Consider the following 17796-nt stretch of genomic DNA (forward strand, 5'->3'; position numbering starts at 1 on the left):
AAAAAACATTAGCAGAGTAGCAAACCTCCAATACACATTGGATGATAAACCTGCGATTGCTTTTTTATTTTGTTAGTTTTGTTGTCTAAAAATGACTAAACACTTCCAACCAAAATACGTAGCTTGTTCTGTTTCCTTCATCTGTGTAACGATGTAAGCTCGTGATCTATGACTATTAGCTGTACCCTTTTTAAAATCCAAGTGTTATGATTTATTATTATAATATTGGTGCCACATACAGTTGAAGTCAGAATTATTAGCCCCCCTTTGAATTTTTTTTTTTTTTATATATATATTTCCTAAATGACAGAGCAAGGATATTTTTCAAAGTATGTCTGATGATATTTTTTCTTGTGGAGAAAGTCTTATTTGCTTTTATTTCGACTAGAATAAAAGCAGTTTAAAAAAGAAAACAATTTAAGGACATAATTATTAGCCCCTTTAAGCTATATATTTTTTCAGTTGTCTACAGAACAAACCATCTTTATACATTAACTTGCCTGATTCCCCTAACCTGCCTAGTTAACCTAATTAATCTAGTTAAGCCTTTAAATGTCACTGTAAGCTGTATAGAAGTGTCTTGAAAAATATCTAGTCAAATATTATTTACTGTCATCATGGCAAAGATAAAATAAATTTAAGTTATTAAAACTATTATGATTAGAAATTTGTTAAAGTCTTGTCTTCGTTACACATACATTTGGAAAAAATAATAATTCAGGGGGGATAATAATTCTGACTTCAACTGTGTATAGTATTTTATTTCCTACTATCAATGAAGTCATAAATCCTTTTCCATGAATATTTTCTGATCTTTAGATATAATTCAAGTCCTTCAATCTAATGTAGATCTGGAATATAGTTTTCACTCCTCTATTGTCCACCAGCCATAGATCAGGTCACTAAGTTATTGTAATTTTTTTTTCTGTCTATAACAGCACAACTGGTTTATAGCAAGTAAGAATGAGCATATAAATGCCTGCCTGTTGGTTTCCAGATGTTTCTCTGTCATCTCTCATGGCGTTGATTAAGCAGTTAATAAAGATGGCTTTATTTTTATTCTGAATCTCATCTGTTGAGATTTTCCTGCAAGCTCATTTCCTGACTGCTTATCTGAGAAAAAGAGATAATCATCTGTTATGTTCTGTCATATTATAAACCGATGATTAAAACATCCAGATTTCATTATGGTTCCTGATGAAACTATTTGGTAAAATGTAGCATATGACGTCAGCTGTGGATTTTGTCAGGTTGCAGATGAAGAAGTAAATGTGAACACCTTCATATGTTGAATCTAAGGAGCTGTTTTAGTGTAGACATGTTCGAAAGAGACTTCAGATCTCTTGTACAGCAAAGCTGAATGAACCGAATGCTAACAAACAGATTAAAACTGTAAAAAAGAAAAGAGTTGACTCGGCTTAAAATTAAGGCAACAAACTTCAGGACATTTTTTTGAGTTGACTCCATTTTTAACCCAATTCTCTTAACTCTAAGTTGCTTAAACTCAAATGTCCTGTAGTTTGTTGCCTTAAATTTTAAATTGAGTCAACTTGTTTTACACTGTGGCCCTATGTTTTTTTTTTTTTTTTTTTTTTTTTTTAATATGCTCATATTAGACCCAAAATAATTGCTTTCTTGGAGCTTTTGCCTTGTTTTTTGTATACATATCTAAAACTTCTTAAATCAAGAAGCTTTTTCTAGACGAGCAAAAAAATGGTCTTGTTTTTCAAAAATGAGCCAAAATAATGTAAGTTTTTCCTTAAAACAAGTTAATAAATAATCTTAATTCAAAGCGAAAAGAAAATTATTTTGCTTTTCCCCTTTTTTTGCTCACCGACATTTTTGCAGTGTATCCTAAAGTTAAACAGTTTTTTCTAGAGTTGTACCATTTTTCAATCCATTCAATCAGTCTCCAGTTCCGGCGGAAGCACTTTTAGCTTAGCTTAGCATAAATCATTGAGTCAGATTAGACCGTTAGCATCTTGCTTGAAAATTAATTTTGATGGGTAGGAACTATAGAGTGGAGGAACTTTGACGTCAGAAACCCGGAAGCAAGTTAGCATTTTAGTAGTTCCGGTTCCCTTGTCCCAAAGTCAATAGGCCCTATTATACACACAACGCGATTTGCTGCTAATTTCAGACCAGCGCAAAAGTAATTTTTTACATTTTGCGCTGTGTTGTTTAAATAGCAATTCATTTGCGCCACTTGTGCTGGTCTATAAAGAAGGTGTGCTAAAGCGCATTGTTGTCATGTTGCTATTTTGAGGAATTGTAACCGTACTTTCACACCGAAAGCGGCGAGAGCGTCAAAGTAGCAGGAAGTCATTCATTTTCAATGAGAGGTGGCGGCGATACGCGGCGATAAGCGGCGAGGAGCAGCGCGGCGCGTCTTCGCCGGCGTGAGCGTCGAGGAGAGTTGAAATGAAGTCAACTTTATGGTAATGAGCTATGACGCGGTTTGGCGGCAAGCAATCAGAATGAAGACGTCCATCGCTTGATAGCAGTTCAGAGAACACAGACCTGTGAACTTTGGTTCCGACCACAGTTGTTCCCAAGGGTTTGATTATTGCGGTCGCCGGATTTCCAATTATTTACAATTTTTTCCTACAGGAACATACATTAAATAAGTTACTGGCGAGTTACTGATGTTCATTAATGTTATATATTTATCTTAAAAAAGCGGGAATCTCACGCGATGTGATAGTACAAAACAGTACTGCTGCTTTAGGATATTTCAGACATATGGACACATATTGGATAAATAGAGCAAAGCCACACCACACGCAACTTGATCTTCCATTGTTGTATGAATTTGATAAGAAGTGCGCCTCATTTTCACGCTAGAAACATGTTTTATGCAGGAATGTAACTGATATGCTGCAACGGCTCCTTTAAATAAGAGATCAATGTAGCGAGTTTTGACGCTCTCGCCGCAGGAGCTGAAGGCAGAGAGCGTTGTCGCCCGGGCGGCCAGAGCGACCTTGGACGCTCTCGCCGCTTTCGGTGTGAACGTACAGTAATAGACAGCACCGTTGACCAACTAAAAGCTGCTAAAGTCCAGCGCAGAGCACTTTAGTTATGTCCCTATACACACAGGATGTACAGCAATACAAATATCTGTACATATGAAAAAAAATAAAGGATTAAAATATTACAAAAAATATTATTTTTTACTATATTTAAAAATGACTGCCTCCATGCCTTCATGTCATGGGGCTTTTTTTAGTTTATTCAAGACAATCTGCATTTTTATAATGTTATTATTATTAGAGTACTATTTATTATATGCAAATTTATATTTGTTTTAATAAAAGCAAGTTCAGATTTGTCCACCTGTCAGGTTTTGGAGATGTCTGCATCACCATAAGAGGCATAAGAACAGGACGTGTGTTTGGATATAACTGTTTTGACCACACTTCATTATTATTGTTCATTTATTAGTTTGCTGGAAATTAGAACTAAATTTAAAAATAGTTTTAAAACAAATCTTTGTGCTCGGTAAACAATTAAATATGTAGACTAACAGATGTCTTCAGTGGAGTGAGTTTCCACCGTTTCCTGTCCACGAAAGTAAAGGAATAAAGGGTAAAAGTAAAGGGAAAGTAAAGAGGCCGAATTAAGGATGCTCATTCTTTATTCTCGCGCTGCAGATGGTCTGTTTAACTGTTTTCTCTCTAGTAAAGTGTTCAGTTTTTCCACTTATAAAGTCCACCTTGTAAATAGCAAGTGCGCCATAGCACGACACAACTGCTTTAGACTTTGCGCCTTGATCATTAAAATAGAGCCCAAAGAGTTTTCTGAATGGGATTTCAGTTAAATCGCTTAAAGAAGGTTCTTGGCAAACACAAACTCTCAAGATACTTTCATGTTTTATCATTTAAACATCAGTTACATCCCACTCTTGATTTATTTATTTTTTTAAAATTGGTTACGTTTCTTTTTAAAAGGCAGTTGCTATCAAGTTGCCAAAAAGGATTTTAGGGGATGTCTGAGACATTATACGTCATCGAGCTGATCTGTCTAGACTGCTGTCTGCTTTACATTTCCAGCTCGTGTTGGCCATTTGGATTTGTCTGTTATTTGATAAAATATTTTCATAAATAGTATTTCATAGTTAGTAGTATTTTTCTAATTGGGCATTCATATTGTGTTTAGATAATGCCTTAACTTGTAGAGACCGTCATGACAGATTTATTTATTGATCATTTGTTTACGGCTGTAAAGTTCCTTGATTGTTACGCCAGAATGAGAGTATAGTTCCTTGCCTTATGAGCCTGGAAAATAGCAACTTTTCATTGTCTGTCATCTTAGTACACGATATAACTACAGAATAGTCAAGCTTTAAATAAGAAAAATATTTAAACTCATTTTTAAGGTAATTATTGAGCGAGATGCTAATGGTCTAATCCAAATCAATGATCTATGCTAAGCTAGGCTAAATGTGCTCCCGCCAGATCCAAAGATTGGCTGAATGGATTGAAAAATTGTAAAACGCAACTGTTAGACTCTAGGTCAGGGGTGTCCAAACTTGGCCGGTGTCCTGCATATTTTATTTCCAACCCCACATAAACACGCCTGAACCAGCTAATCAATCATTATAGGTTTACTAGAAACTTCCAGGCAGGTGTGTTGAAGGAAGTTGAAGCTAAACTATGCAGGACACCGGCCCTCCAGAACTGAGTTTGGACACCCCTGCTCTAGGTGAACTGTAAATTGAGCCTATTTCCAAAAACAATAATAGAGAAAATAGCATAATATGGCACAATATTTAGACAAAACTGTCTTTTCTACTACTTCTCTCTGTGTGAATAAAATGGCAATAAAACTGACATCTCTCTCAATAAAATGTGCTCATTTATTAATTATAAAAAATGTATACTTTAATGCAGTAAGGATGTATTGAAATACTTATAAGTGACAGGAAAGATTTTAAAATGTAACAAAACCTTTCAGTTCTATATAAATGCTGTTGTTCTGAACATTAAAAACAGAATTAAAGTCTTTGGTCATTTTCTGAGCGAGATGCTAATGGTCTAATCCGATTCAATGATCTATGCTAAGCTAAGCTAAAAGTGCTCCAACAAGACCCAAAGATTGGCTGTATGGATTAAAAATGGTAAAACTGTTAAACTTTATGGGAGCTCTAAAATGAGCATATTTTTAAACAAAATTCAGAAAATATCATATTAAAATTGTCTTTTCTACTTCTTTTTCTTGTTCTCTCAGGTGGGTGACTGGTGATTGGACGCAGTGTTCGTTAACCTGTGGTAAAGGCTTGCAGCAGAGGGAAGTCGGCTGCATTTACCAACTGCAAAATGGCACATATATTCCCACCAGAGACCTGTACTGTCTGAGCTCCAAACCGGCCAGCGTTCAGCACTGCGAGGGACGTCACTGCCTCACCGTGTGGGAGGCATCCGAATGGTCGCAGGTCTGAGCTCAAGTCAGCAGGATTTATTTAAAGCTTACGGATAGCTGTGCTTAGCTCTTGCTATCATGAAATATTAGAGCCTAAACATAAGCGTTCCTTCTTTAAAATAACTGCTTGTCAGAGCACAATAGCACTGAACAGAAGACTCAGAGAAGCATACTTATTATTAATCAAACTAAAAGAATGTACAGTAAATAACTCTTTTCAGTGTTGTTATTTGTATGTTTTTACAATGCATGTTTATTAAGAAACCTGTATGATTGCATGTTATATATTGTATATTTAGTATAGGTTTTGCGATTAATATAGCAAATGCTGCTGATATGACATAAATAAGATGGATGGATGAATGGATGGATAGATTTTTTTTTTTTGGTTAAATAAGTGTAATCTAGAAGCCTTTGCCTTTCATATAAGCCACTTCTGATACCAAATGATCAACTAGAAGTCAAGTTATTATTTACATGACGCAGGCTGTTTGAGGACCTGAAGGGAGACGCGAGATTACTGGGAAATTATCACTTATTTGCGGGCATCCGGGAGACTCGCGAAACTTCCCGCCCTAATGATAATTATCTCTTTATACAGCCGTATGCCTATTACATATCCATAAAACACTGTAATATAACTGCGCTCGGATCGTATCGCTTTCTCACTGCAATCGATCCGCTCCAGAGTGTGTTTCAATCGAGCCGAGACCACCTCATTTAAGCGATCTCGGAGCGATTGATTTGGTGCGGATTGTATCGCGATTGCTGGTTTCACATATACCAAACGAATCGCGCTAACTGGGCAAACGAGACTCGTTCCGAAACAAGTGTAGGTGTGAAAGCAACCTAAGACTGCTGTTTGCATGACCGGGCCCCGGAAAAGCAGTTGAAAATGAATGAAAGGATAAATATAATCAATAGTCCTAAAAAATGATATCAATAGGCCAGAGAGAAAAGGTTGGCTTTGACTTTGTTATTTTTTATTTTTTATTTTTATTAGGGATGTAACGGTATTGTAAATACCGTCATACCGCAATATTAATTTTTTTCGATATTACCGTAGTCGCATGACTCGGTAAAACTATAGGTCTTCTGAGAAAATTTGCTCAGGCGAATGAAGCGAACGGGAGGTACCGGAAACTACAATTCCCATCAGCCCAGGCTTGGCCATAATCCCTTGCGGTCTGTTGTCGCTACAGATCCAGTAATGCGGAAATGGAGAGTGCTGCTAGAAGCGGGGATCAAAAAAGCGCTGGAAAACCCTAAAGCGGGTGTTGTCGCCGCGCGTGTACTGAATAGTGGTGTTGTCGCGCGAGTTCTTATCAGCTGTGTTGTCGCACGCGTACTGAATAGCTGTGTTGTCACGCGAGTTCTTATCAGCTGTGTTGTCGCGCGCGTACTGTAAAGCGGGGACGGAGGGTATGTCGCGTCGCGGGGGCACTTTTGATCATTTTGGAAGGGAACTTTCTATCCAAGACTAAAAAGGGCATGTGCACTGCACAGGTTAAGCACTGTGTGTGCACGTGCCTGCAAGTTGGGGAATACGACTAATATCATGGGGACTGCAGAAACACAGCACACTGTTCAGATTGATGCAGACATGAGACCTCTATCTCACTCATGGCTTGTCCTCTCAAGTGGGGGAAAGACAATGCACAACGTTACCCACTGCTGTCAACCTGGGCCAAGTCATATCTCTCGTCCCAGAAACCTCAGTCCCAAAGGAGAGGTTTTTTTTTTTCTGTTGCAGGGGACATTGTAAATACCCAGAGATACCAGCTTTTACCAGATTATATTTATATGATAATTTTCCTTTAAACCCATCTCTATCTAAGTGAGTGAGTGATTAAATGTTGAATGTGATGAGTTTTCAACAATACTAAATTGAAACTTAATTTTTTTTACATGGTTTAATATTTTTTTGTTATTAAAATTGAAGTTCCTGTTTCAAAGCTTACAGATAGATGACTAATTTGTATGTCATTGACACTTTTGGCACTTTTTTGGAGTATTTTCATAAGTTTTGTTTTTTCCTGTAAATGATTCAATAAATACCGTACCGTGACATTCATACCGAGGTATTACCGTACCGTGAAATTCTGATACCGTTACATCCCTAATTTTTATACAAATGTAGATGGGGTTCTAATTTCTAGAGGTAATGTGTTTAAACGTTTTGGAGCATAGACTGAAAAAGATCTGTCTCCTGTTGTTTTCAAGCTGGATTTAGGAGCAATTAGCAGGAGCTGAGCAGAGGAATTGAAGGATCTTTGGGGAGAATACAAGCTTAAGAATTCAGATATATAGGCTGGTGCAGCTTACAAGACTCAGCAATGATGTGTGTGTGTGTGTGGTGTAAATAGTCCTCATAATCAGTCCTGTGTGTTTGTAATCAATAGTGATCTGGAACAGGTGTGTGCAAGGTGCATGATGGGATTGTAGTTCAATAGTATGTGTTCTCGCGTGCGTGTGTGCTCGCGTGCGTGCGTGCGTGCTTGCGTGATTCTCCGGCAATCCACAGTCACTGGATCACTGATGCTTGTAACAAACGGAAAAGACAACACATTTTTAAACACCCTTTGTTTCATCACTTATTCTCAATAACAAATTTATTTTTGCCATGATGACAGTACATAATATTTTACTAGTTATTTATTATCTGTTATCATAAATTCAGCACAACAGAATGCATACTTATTATGTCCAAATAAGCAGTTATACACAAATGTTACATATTATATATTATTAAATAAAGTATATGATGGAAAATATAGCTTGTTTTATTATACATATTGGATTAAATATTTTCTTTATTATTTTTTATTAGAAAAAAAAAAAGTCTGCCAGGATGTGCATGCTTATTTCTGTGGGCTTTTTCCTGGCCTATGGAGGGCACTGTGGCTGTTTTTAAATGTGTGGGTCTTGTTTCATATCTCCATGTTGTTGTTGATGTTGTAAGCACTTCATTAGAGTGGGTTCAGTCAGCGGAGAAAAGCGTTAGTGAGACTCCGCAGGAAGCCTGTTTTAATGACCGGCACTTTTGCTTATGCCCCATCCCTCTTTGCACTCGATTGCGCACTTATTTTCCTCATGTTGCACTCTGAATTCTGCTGGTGTTTTGTGTGTTGCAGTGTTCCTCTGAATGTGGACACGGCAGCAGGAGGCGGACGGTGACCTGCACTAATCCTCATGGTCTCTGTGACCCTGTGTCCCGTCCCGCTGAGGTGGAGGCCTGCGAGGACCACTCCAAATGTTACGAGTGGAAGACCGGCGAATGGTCCAAGGTAAGATGATCAAATGAGCAGATGTTCAGACTGATTGCTGAAGGTCTGGATGCCATTGCATCTTTTAGGGGTCTGCCTGAATGACATTTAAAGGTCTTGTAAAATCGAAATTTACAATGTTTGTTTTGCTAGTACACATTATTATTCTTTTGGTGAACAATTAATCCCTGCAGGGTAACCTTCAATCAAAATCTAAAAGTGGTGATCTCTCTGGTGACATCAGTACGATGCTTAAGTCACAATGTTTTTAGCCACGGCACTCTTAGGCCCAATCCCAATTCTATTTTTGTACCCCTTCCCCTTGGCCCTTAAAACCGAGTGTGAAGGGGAAGGGCTTGAAAATTTACCCCTAAGAATTGGGACAGCACTTCAGCACCTGCACTCATCATTATATGTCATCGTGATCTCTTGCTTCATATAAAATCAGATGATCGTGACTGCTGTAGTTATTCCAGTTGCTTTATTTTTTGGTATTTATACTCAGGAAATCACTGAAGGCATATATTATGTTATCATAACGATCTAATGTGACAAGATCGTACTTGTACTGTGTATTTACACAGTGGCCATATTCAGCTATGTAAACACAAAAAAACAACATTATCATTATAGCAGACACTGTAAAAAGCTCATTCCTAGCCACTAGACTTTACTGACAGGGTATTCGAGTGTCAGTGAGTGACAGGATGTTGTGGGACTGCTATACAGGAGTTAAAATCAGTGGCGTAGTGGACTGGCCCACAGGGCACGCACCGCAGGGGGGCCCCCGCGTGATTAAGGGGCCCCACGTCGTCGCGATTTTCAATAATTGAAAATCCGGCAACCACAATAATCAAACTCTTGGGAACAATTGTGGTCGGAACCAAAGTTCGCAGATCTGTGTTCTCTGAACTCCTCTCAAGATTGCTTGCCGCCGAACCGCGTCATAGCTCATACCATAAAGTTGACTTAATTTCAACTCTCCTCAACGCCCACACAGAAGAAGACGAGCCGCGCTGTTCCTCGCCGCCGGTTCTTATTAAAAATGAATGACTTCTGGCTACTTTGACGCTCTCACCGCTTTCGGTTTGATCGCTCCTCAGTTTGTGATCGCTCTTCAGTTTGTGAAGGCTTCCCCGCGTTGTCGCTCCATCCCGCCTCCCTTCCCCGCTCCTCAATTTGTGATTGCTTCCCCGCGTTGCCCCCCCCCCCCCCCCTTCCGGCCAGGGGCCCCGTCAGTGATCCCTGCAGGGGGGCCTCTGCATTTTGCGCTACGCCACTGGTTAAAATTAGGGACTATAGATAGCGAATTTTAGCAGTTTTTATTTTAGCGTTTTTATTTTTTATTTATTTTTTATTTTCATTTTTTTAAGCTTGATGGTAAGACACAAATGTAATTATAAATATATTAACACGTGCTTGTTTGTTGTAAAAATTCATAATGACAAAAAAAAAACAATTTGTGGATCTCCTTACTTCCGGGTGCAACTGTGGCTGTGGTGAAGCCATACTCCTTCAAGCTAAAGAGAATTGGGACCCCTTCACGGGAACAAGCAAAGCGAGTGGTAGGGGTAAGGGGAATAGCTAAGGGGTAGAATTAGGATTGGGCCTTACTGTTAGTAGGCTATGAGGGAACGATGCGCAAAAAAAAAAAAAAAAGTGCGCCCCTGCTTAATATTCGGTTTCGTTTGAAAGTATATCAGCGTACTGAAATAAGTCTCACCGATTTTTGGTTCATTTGGACCTTTATAAGCTGCAATTTGTAACTTTTTTGGGGTTAAAAATGGTCTGAAATCTATTTATAAGCAAGTACATACATAGCCAGTGATCAAAAATATGTCCTCACCTTACAGGATTCACAGTAGTAAGTTTGTAATAAGGTGTTGTTGTTTTGTTGTTTTGGCTTTTTTCAAAGTGGCACTGGTAGGTTTTCACAGAAAACATGGATGAACCACTCATGGGCGTAAATCTGATTTAACAGTAGGGGGGACAATTAATATAAAATTTCTTTCGAGCATTTTTTTTGAAGGGGACACAAATAATACAGCCGAATTGTACTAAAAAAGATATGTCCCCGCAGTTAAAAATAGTTTCAATATTATTATTATAGCATGGAGACTACGTCATTATGATTATTTTTAAACTGATAAGTTTTTATCAGGTTCAAAGAAAAGCAAATTTTCGGATGGGAGGGGACATGTCCACTGTTATATTATTTCTGTAAACTAAAAATGAGTCCTACATGCAAGGACCTGACCGTGGAGAGTCGTTTAGTTAAAAAATATAATAATAAAAATACACATTGGCCGAAAATAAAACTTTTAGTTTTTTTAAAAGAGAAAAATGACAAAAAATGTCAGCTAATAATGGCTATGCTGCGCCTCACTGCAGAGTGTTCAGTGCACTAGTTTCCCGTTTTCCTCCCAACTATACCCACAGTATAAAGTGAGTTTCACATCGTACACAAAATGAGCTATGCTATAAAATCCATTCATTTCAATTGCTTGCGATTTCAAATCATACACAGGAAGAGCTATATTATGAAACCCATTCTTTTCATTGGCTTTCGCTTTCACATCATACACACAGAGCTACATTATGAAACCCATTTATTTCAATGGTTTGCGCTTTCACATCATACACAGAAAGAGCTATGCTATGAAATCTATTCATTTCAATGGCTTGTGGTTTCACATCATACACAGAGAGCGACGTTCAGAAGCCCATTTATTTGATTGGCTTGCGCTGTCACATCGTATGCAGAAAAAGCTACGCTCTGAAACCCATTCATTTCGATGGCTTGCGGAGCACTAGGACTGTTTGCTTTTGCACCAACCAACGTGCAAGAGCGATAAAGCACATCATTGACTAGCTTGCGTGAGAAGTTCAAAATTCTTCTCTGTGGATATTCTGTTCATAAAATCATATTCTTATCTATGCATGAACCACAGATGCTCATCAGAAAACCAAATTTTGCTCAGATAACTCGGTATACTTGTTCTTGCTGCTTGCAGTAGCGATACTGTGATGTTTACTGGTTAAGTTGTAAAATCAATATTGAAATTTAAATATAACACTAATTTCACAAGAGTCACACAATGCCGATGCTGACAATTTCAGAACAAAGTACAATAATAATGGGCATGTTATCATGTGATACAAGGTAACGGGGTGGTTGTATGTTTAATCACATACAGAACATTATTTATTTTAGTACTTATTTTTCCATCAGTCAGATCAAAAGTAGCAAACATGATTTTTGCGTTTATTATGATAAGACAATGTTATGACAGGAAGCAGAAGTTGGGGATGAAATCAGTAAAGTTTGCAACTTGTCAGGACTCGAACTTGATTCTCACAGCAAAGTAACACTATCTGCAAACTGCTCACTAAACATGTTAAATAATTATTTAGATGACATTCTGCAAAGTAAATTCTTATTTGGGACAAACTTTCAAGACTTAAAATCTGATTAAGTACAGTCCCCAAATTAGTGCTGCAATCGTTAACCCACCTAAAGAGTAGACTTCCACAGATAACTGCAGTTGCACATTTCCAACAGAGATGGCGACAGAGAGGCAAAACTTACAAACAACCAATCACAGTCACATGTTTATAAGCGTAAACAAGTCTGGCTTCATGTCTCTAACAGTAATAGGCTGGTGTGAAAGCAATGAATCATGCATTAAAGTATGTCAGCTTTAGTCAAGGAGTATGCAGTGAACTTCACTGTTGAAAGTCAAGCGGGTTTGGTGGGTCCTGATAAGCATGCATGGACACAATTGTACATATAAAGACTTTTTTTTTCTATAAGGGGATTCGGCTTTCTACCGGCTTTGTCACGTTTTCCAGAAATCCTGCGGGATTCATTCCATTAAAAATTATTTAAATCTCCTGAATTTTTTTTTCTCCCAATTTTTTTTTAAGCCTTATGTATCAGCAATCAGACAAATTAGGCTGAGACTAGAAATCAATATAGAATAAATGAATGCTTTAATTCAGCAAGGGTGTATTAGTATGATCACAAGTGACAGGGGAGATTTTAGTTCTCTACAAATACTGTTGTTTTAAATATTAAAAACTTAATTATTAGTCTTCCTCTAAAATTGTATTTCTCTTTCATATTTCCTTAAGGCTGTTTATATATATAAATATAATATATATATATATATATATATATATATATATATATATATATATATATATATATATATATATATATATATATATATATATATTACATGCATGCATACACACACAATCACCGGCCACTTTACTAGGTACACCTTACTAGTACAGGGTTAGACGCCCTTTGCATTCAGAACTTCCTTAATCCTTCGTTGCATAGATTTAACAAGGTACTGGAAATATTCCTCAGAGATTTTGGTCCATATTGACATGATAGCGTCACACAATTGCTACAGATCTGTCAGCTGCACATCCGTGATGTGAGTCTCCTGTTCCACAACATCCCAAAAGTGCTCTATAGGATTGAGTTCTGGTGACTGTGGAGGCCATTTAAGTACAGTGAACTCATTGTCATGTTCAGGAGACCAGTCTTAAATGATTCAGGCTTCATGACATGCCGTGTTATTCTGTTGGAAGCCAATAGAAGATGTGTACACTGGTCACAAAGGGATAGACATGGTCAGCAACAATACTCAGGTAGGCTCAGGCATTGACATGATACTCAATTGGTACTAATGGGTCCAAAGTGTGCCAAGAAATTATCCCCCACATCATTACACCACCACCACCAGCCTGAACTGTTAATACAAGCAGGATGGATTCATGCTTTCATGTTGTTGATGCTGAATTCCGACCCTACCGTCATGATGTCGCCGCAGAGATTGAGACTCATCAGAGCAGTTTTGGTGAGCCTGTGCCAATTGTAGCTTCTAATGACAGAAGCTTCACCCGTTGTGGTCTTCTGCTGCTGTAGCCCATCCGCCTCAAGGTTGTAAGTGTTGTGCGTTCAGAGATGCTCTTCTGCAGACCTCAGTTGTAATGACTGCTTGTTTAAGTTACTGTTGCCTTTCTATCAGCTGGAACCAGTCTGGCCATTCTCCTCTGACATCAAGGCATTTGCGCCCCCAGAACTGCCGCCCACTGGATATTTTCTCTTTTTCTGACCATTCTCTGTAATCCCTAGAGATGGTGGTGTGTGAAAATCCCTGTAGATCAGCAGTTTCTAAAATATTCAGACCAGCCTGTCTGGCACCAACAACAATGCCACGTTCAAAGTCACTTAAATCACTTTTCTTCCCCATTCTCATGTTCAGTTTGAACTGCAGCAGATCGTCCTGACCATGTCTACATGCCTAAATGCATCGAGTTGCTGCCATTTGATTGTCTGGTTAGAAATTTGCGTTAACGAGAAGTTTGACAGGTGTACCTAATAAAGTGGCCGGTTAATGTATGTACAAATAAAAGAATGGTTTCTGACTTCTCAGTAGCATTTTTGAAACACATCCTTTACTAACCATTTTTTTAGTTAAATCAAATTTTATAAGTACATAACTACAATAATATAACTTAAAATTATGCAAAAATATGTATTAGTTTTTTTAATAATAAAATATATTAATATTAGGAATTTCCTTACCATTTATTAAAAGTCAAATGCTTCTAAACATTGTTAAAAGAAGCAGCCATTGACATCCTTAGTAGCAACAAATACTTAAAATTAAGTTAATAACATTCTTCAGAATATCTTCCCTTGTGCTCAACAGAAGAAAAAAACTCAGGTTTGCAACGAAGGATCAGGATTTTGAGAAAGGCATGAAATATCACTTTCAAATCATCATGCAGGAGCTTTATATTCATACTTTACTGTATGATAATTATGCCACAAATGCAGCCAGTTGAGCTTCACTTGTACTGAACCTGTAATGTGTATACACACCATTACCGTGACGCATGACTGACTCAGATGGTAACAGACAGGCAAACAGCATGTGTCCCGAGATCTTCAGCTGATCTGGAGTTTTGTTCCATTGTCGACCATGATACATGTGCGCTGTCAGTGCTTACCTTGCTTTGGCCCCAGTGGAGCTGACTGCTGCGGCCCGGGGTCCACATCTCACTGTACAGCACCATCTGTCTCATCCTCTCCTTCTCCTGAGCTTTATGTTCATCAGTAATGAGCTCCGACCACCTTACTGCAGACACACCGTTATCATAGTGCTGCAGTGCATGCTTCAGCAAAGGGAAGAGGTGAACTGTCAGGATATTTGTTAATAGGGATATGATAGCACATGACATATAGAAGATGTAGTTTCTTATGGCTGTTGTTCACACTTCGAGGGTTAATGTTAAAATCAGTGTTTTTTATTTATTCACATTGTTGTTTTAAATGTGTCTAATAGCGCATTTTCCGTATGAAATTATGATATGAAACTGAACTGCAAGTTCAAAATATCAATTACACACAGCGTAAACTTTGTGGTTACATAGTGCGTAAAAGTTAAAGGATGTTATTAGATTTAGTTCAAAATGAAAATTGTGCGTTTTACAAACTATGAATGGTTTGAATTATACTAGTACTAATGTGTGTTTAGATGCTTCTAAAACCTGAAATTTTGTTAATGCAAACACTGAAATTCAATTCTAAGTGTTCTTGATTCATTTAAGGTTCAAACGAACAGTAATAATTGGTGTGTAATTGCAACCAAGAGGGATTTAATACGGTAATAATTGTTGATGCATTTGGTCTTGGTGGAATAAATCTGCTAAGCTGCTGCTGCTGCTTTCATTATTATGGCAAATGCAGAGACTGGCTACTGCCTATATCTTCAAACATGCAGTCTGAAATTAGAACACACTACTCCTGCAAACACAATACATGGACCTTATTTTTCACGGACGAGCAGGATCTTTTTTGGCTCGAGATTTCTTCTCCTTCACCTCCCATAATTTTTCAAACAAACTTATTTGCTCCTACACTACGTCATTCTTAGTTCTAAGAGCAACAAATAATGACTTGACTTCTAGAGGATCATTTGGAAAAGTGTCAGAAGGTAGATTTTGTTGATGAATCATGCGTCCTAATCATCACAAATATTGCAGACCTATTGGAACCAACATGTGCCTAAGATTCTCATAGAGTCATATATGTATATGGCATTGTTGATGTGTTTGGTCTTGGTGGAATAAATCTGCTATGCTGCTGCTGCTGCTTTGATTACTATAGCAGAGCAAATACAGATACTTGCTACTGCCTGTATTTTCAAACATGCAGTCTGAAATTATATCACTGCACCTGCAAACATAATATATGGACCTTATTCTTCACGTACGAGCGGGATCTTTTAAGCTTGCGACTTGGTCTCATTAACTTCCATTTGATTTTTAGAACAAAAAATAGCTTATAGTATAGATTATTTGCTCCTACACTACGTTGATCCAAGTTGTGAGAGCAACAGATAATAACTGGACTTCTAGTCGATCATCTGGAAAAGTGTCGGAAGGGAGATTTTTCCAAAGAATCATCTGTTGAACTGCATCCAAATCATCACAAATACTGCACAAGCCTCATTGGAACCCTCATGAACACAATATTCTCACAGAAATCAGTCGTATATGTATATGGCATTGTTGATGTGTTTGGTCTTGGCGGAATAAATCTGCTATGCTGCTGCTGCTTTGATTACTATAGCATAGCAAATACAGATACTTGCTACTGCCTGTATTTTCAAACATGCAGTCTGAAATTATATCACTGCACCTGCAAACATAATATATGGACCTTATTCTTCACGTACGAGCGGGATCTTTTAAGCTTGCGACTTGGTCTCATTAACTTCCATTTGATTTTTAGAACAAAAAAATAGCTTATAGATTATTTGCTCCTACACTACGTTGATCCAAGTTGTAAGAGCAACAGATAATAACTGGACTTCTAGTCGATCATCTGGAGATTTTTCCAAAGAATCATCTGTTGAACTGCATCCAAATCATCACAAATACTGCACAAGCCTCATTGGAACCCTCATGAACACAATATTCTCACAGAAATCAGTCGTATATGTATATGGCATTGGTGATGTGTTTGGTCTTGGCGGAATGAATCTGCTATGCTGCTGCTGCTTTTATTATGGCAGAGCAAATAGAGACTTACTACTGCCTGTATATTCAAACATGCAGTCTGAAATTATAACTCATTACTCCTGCAAACATAATATGAACCTTATTCTTCACGTACGAGCGGCATCTTTTTGCTTCGAGACTGCTTGATCCTGCAAACTGATATTTTCTTCTTACATTATTCTAAGTTTTTATGTATATGAAAACAGTTATTCATAAAGCAATCAGTTTGGCCATTTTCTGCTGTTTAATGTTCCCAGTCATTTCTTTTATTGGCAGCTGAATCAGAAGTTCTAAAACACTTGAAACAAACATACACTTCCACATCACATAATAAGGTCATTAAATAACCAGCCTGTGCAGACAAAGAGTTTCATGACAGAATTTGTATGAAATTTTGAACCATTTTGTACAAATTTTCAAATCGTTTGCAACATTCTTAATGTCTTTACAGTCACGTTTGATCAATTGAATGCTTTTTTATATTGAAGTATTTATTTTAAATGGCAGTTGAATGGCAGAATATTACCTTCTCCTCTATGGATGACTTTCAATTCTCCACTTTTAATTGGAGCATCAGGAGTTCCTGCTCAGAGTTTATATTTCCTTCTGAGCTTCATCTTACCCACAGCGGCAACAGATGTTGAAGTCGTCTTAAGATGGTGAAGCTCTCAAGACGTTTGAAGGTTGTGGATGATGTTTCAGTCTGAGGCCTGCGGTCGGACCTCATGCTGGAATTGATCATTGGCGAACGGTTGATCCTAACTGCAGTCCTAAAGGTTGCACATTATTACTCTTTTCATATTATATTATATAAATCTATGGCATCCCATGCATATCTGCAAATTTTCATCTTAAGATACCCCACACTTCTTTTATTATAGCTTATTTGCCCCTACACTACCTGACAAGTTTTGTCAGAAGTGGCAGAAGGTAGATCTTTCAGATGAATCATCTGTTGAACTCCATCCCAATCGTCACAAATGCTGCAAAAGACCTACTGGAACCCGCATGGACGCAATATTCT

The 17796-nt window shown here is 37.8% G+C and overlaps 1 protein-coding gene across 5 annotated transcripts in view; it reads left to right on the forward strand.

Annotated features, from left to right (window-relative positions):
* Positions 1 to 17796, forward strand: part of adamts17 (ADAM metallopeptidase with thrombospondin type 1 motif, 17) — a 328430-nt gene that overhangs the window by 258172 nt on the left and 52462 nt on the right. For all 5 annotated transcript variants that reach the window (XR_015495085.1, XM_087260202.1, XM_087260203.1 and 2 more), the window contains 2 exons: positions 5227 to 5431; positions 8553 to 8705. Coding sequence is in view for 4 of the 5 variants with exons in the window: in XM_087260202.1 (XP_087116328.1) it covers positions 5227 to 5431; positions 8553 to 8705 (358 nt within the window). In the remaining variant the exon portion in view is untranslated. The remainder of the gene's footprint in view (positions 1 to 5226; positions 5432 to 8552; positions 8706 to 17796) is intronic.

This window comes from Danio rerio, chromosome 7 (genome assembly GCF_052040795.2).
Source record: "Danio rerio strain M-AB ecotype USA chromosome 7, GRCz13ab, whole genome shotgun sequence".
Taxonomy (NCBI): domain Eukaryota; kingdom Metazoa; phylum Chordata; class Actinopteri; order Cypriniformes; family Danionidae; genus Danio; species Danio rerio.